This window comes from Plasmodium inui (genome assembly GCF_000524495.1).
Source record: "Plasmodium inui San Antonio 1 unplaced genomic scaffold supercont1.68, whole genome shotgun sequence".
NCBI classification, from domain to species: domain Eukaryota; phylum Apicomplexa; class Aconoidasida; order Haemosporida; family Plasmodiidae; genus Plasmodium; species Plasmodium inui.
Genome location: NW_008481902.1, coordinates 6,789 through 8,822, shown reverse-complemented (window position 1 = coordinate 8,822; position 2,034 = coordinate 6,789). Strand labels below are relative to the sequence as shown.

The following is a 2,034-nucleotide window of genomic DNA, read 5'->3' as shown; positions in this document are numbered from 1 at the left end:
GAAATAGAGAGAGATGAGAGGACTAGGGCACCGGGGGGAGTGAGTCCCTCGAGAACAGGCAGAAAGAGCGAGACACAAGTTGCGTTCATGACTGGAGCCTTATAGGAAATGGGATTAGTATGGCCGGTGGGTATCTCAAAGAGAGACTAAGTACGAAGAAGTAGCGGAAGTTTCTGAAGCAGGCTCGCGCCATCTTATGAACTGGAGGAATTCATTTCTGAGTAAGATGCAGAGTTTTCTACATATGTATATAGGGAGCCTTTTGAAGAAGGGCCTGGAGCAAAAGGAATGTAAGAAGGGGCAGGAGGCAACAGCAGGAATATGTAGATTGAGAACAAACAACCAGGAGAAGATAGGGACAGGGACGACAACATTAGAGGAAATATTCCCCAACGAGTCAACAGGTACCCTAGCAAATGTTTCAAGGATGAGTAGATCAATTTGTATAGGACTCGAATCTTGGATAAGTACCTTAGACGGAGGCACAGGGACCGCCGCAAAGATAGACTTCCGGGGAGCATGTAGTTATGATGAGTTCATGGCAGGGGGGACTCCCAGAGGAAATTCGAACAAATGTATCTTTGAACGAGAAAAATTGGCCTGGATAGATCACAAAGACAAAGTAGCCCTAAGTATGGGTCAAGAATATCAGCAGACCTTAAAAATGTGTATGGAACTTGTCACACTAATAATGATAACCGCTGGATTAGACTCAACAAGCAAAAGAAGGACTTATTATGAAAACACGAGAGAAGGGGTGTGTGGGAGAATATATAAGGGGCTGCATGATTGGGCTGGAGAAGAAGTGGCAGCCAAGATAATGAGGGATTGGTTCTCTCATAGCGAGAATCTCACGGGGGAGAAAAAAGAGTTCCAACTACCGGCTCGGGATGTATATGAAATAATAACTGAAACTATATTAGGGATCTCAAAAGGGGATAAAGAAATCACTTGCGACAGAGTTTTCCCAGCAACACCCGGGGAAAAAGGGGAGGAATCTGCATATAAAGGAGGCTCCTCAGGTGATACCACTATCGTGACGTCTATAGAAACGGCCCAGGACAGCTCTCAATTCATCGATACCCTGGATCAAGTATTGGCAGAAGTCAAAGCGAAAGTGGAAGTAAGTGACCAGAAAAAATACTTAGCCCTCACCAGAACTAGGCAGGCAGTATTAATTAAGAATGTCCTTAGGAAACGGCGAGAGAATAAAAAACTTCTTATTCATTTTTTTTAGGCTCAAGCCCCCCCAACAACCCAACAGCAACCACATCAGGCAAAAGTCCCAGGAACGGCAGCTATAGTGGGCGGAGTAATAAGCGGACTGATAGGGATTCTTGGGGCGTATGGTTTATATAGGGTATTTGGGAAGGCAACCCCCAGGATTGGGACCGGAAATATCGATCGAAGAAGCAGGAAGGGATTAGCTTATTCTCTAACAGACACCGCGGAGTAATAACAGGACAGGTTGGGGGAAATAGGGAACTTAAATCACCAACTCACATCGGCGGGGCAAGTATAGATTGATTACCGTGAGAGGATTGAGGGGGGAAGAAGAAGTATAACACAGCCAATAGGGGAAAAGAGGAGTGAGGGAGTGGCAACAGGATTGAGGCAAGGAGTGAAAGATCCTCAGTCAACGTGGCTGGTGGTTCAAACCTAGGGAGGAGATGAAACACACGCCGGACAGAGCTAGTAAGGTGCCGTATATGATACGAATGAAGGACAAGAGGACAAGGACGGATTGCCAAGCAGAGACAGTTACTCCCGACCTAAAACCCTCCTGATTAGGAAGTGTTAACCCAAAGGCAACGCCTGCAACAGGAATTTGTGGACGTATTCGATCCCCCGGCATACGCTGGAAGCTGAGTGAAGGGGGCGAGCCCATGCGGTGGTGGTCAAGGAAGGCGGGGGGGGGGAAGCTGGGGAGGCGCTGACTGTGCAATCGGGGGGGCGAAGTTGGTTGAGAGGACAGTTGGAGGTAGGAGTTAGAGCTTGGTGGCTTCAGGGTTTCGGCATTAAGAGTGAGAAGAC

The 2,034-nt window shown here is 47.5% G+C and overlaps 1 protein-coding gene across 1 annotated transcript; it reads left to right on the top strand.

The window, feature by feature from the left end:
- Positions 1 to 226: 226 nt before the first annotated feature.
- Positions 227 to 1,237, top strand: C922_05407 (hypothetical protein; the record flags this gene model as incomplete). Its single annotated transcript, XM_008820978.1, has 1 exon — positions 227 to 1,237. The coding sequence occupies one exon, from the start codon at positions 227 to 229 to the stop codon at positions 1,235 to 1,237; it is 1,011 nt and encodes a 336-aa protein (XP_008819200.1).
- Between the last annotated feature and the right edge of the window lie 797 nt (positions 1,238 to 2,034).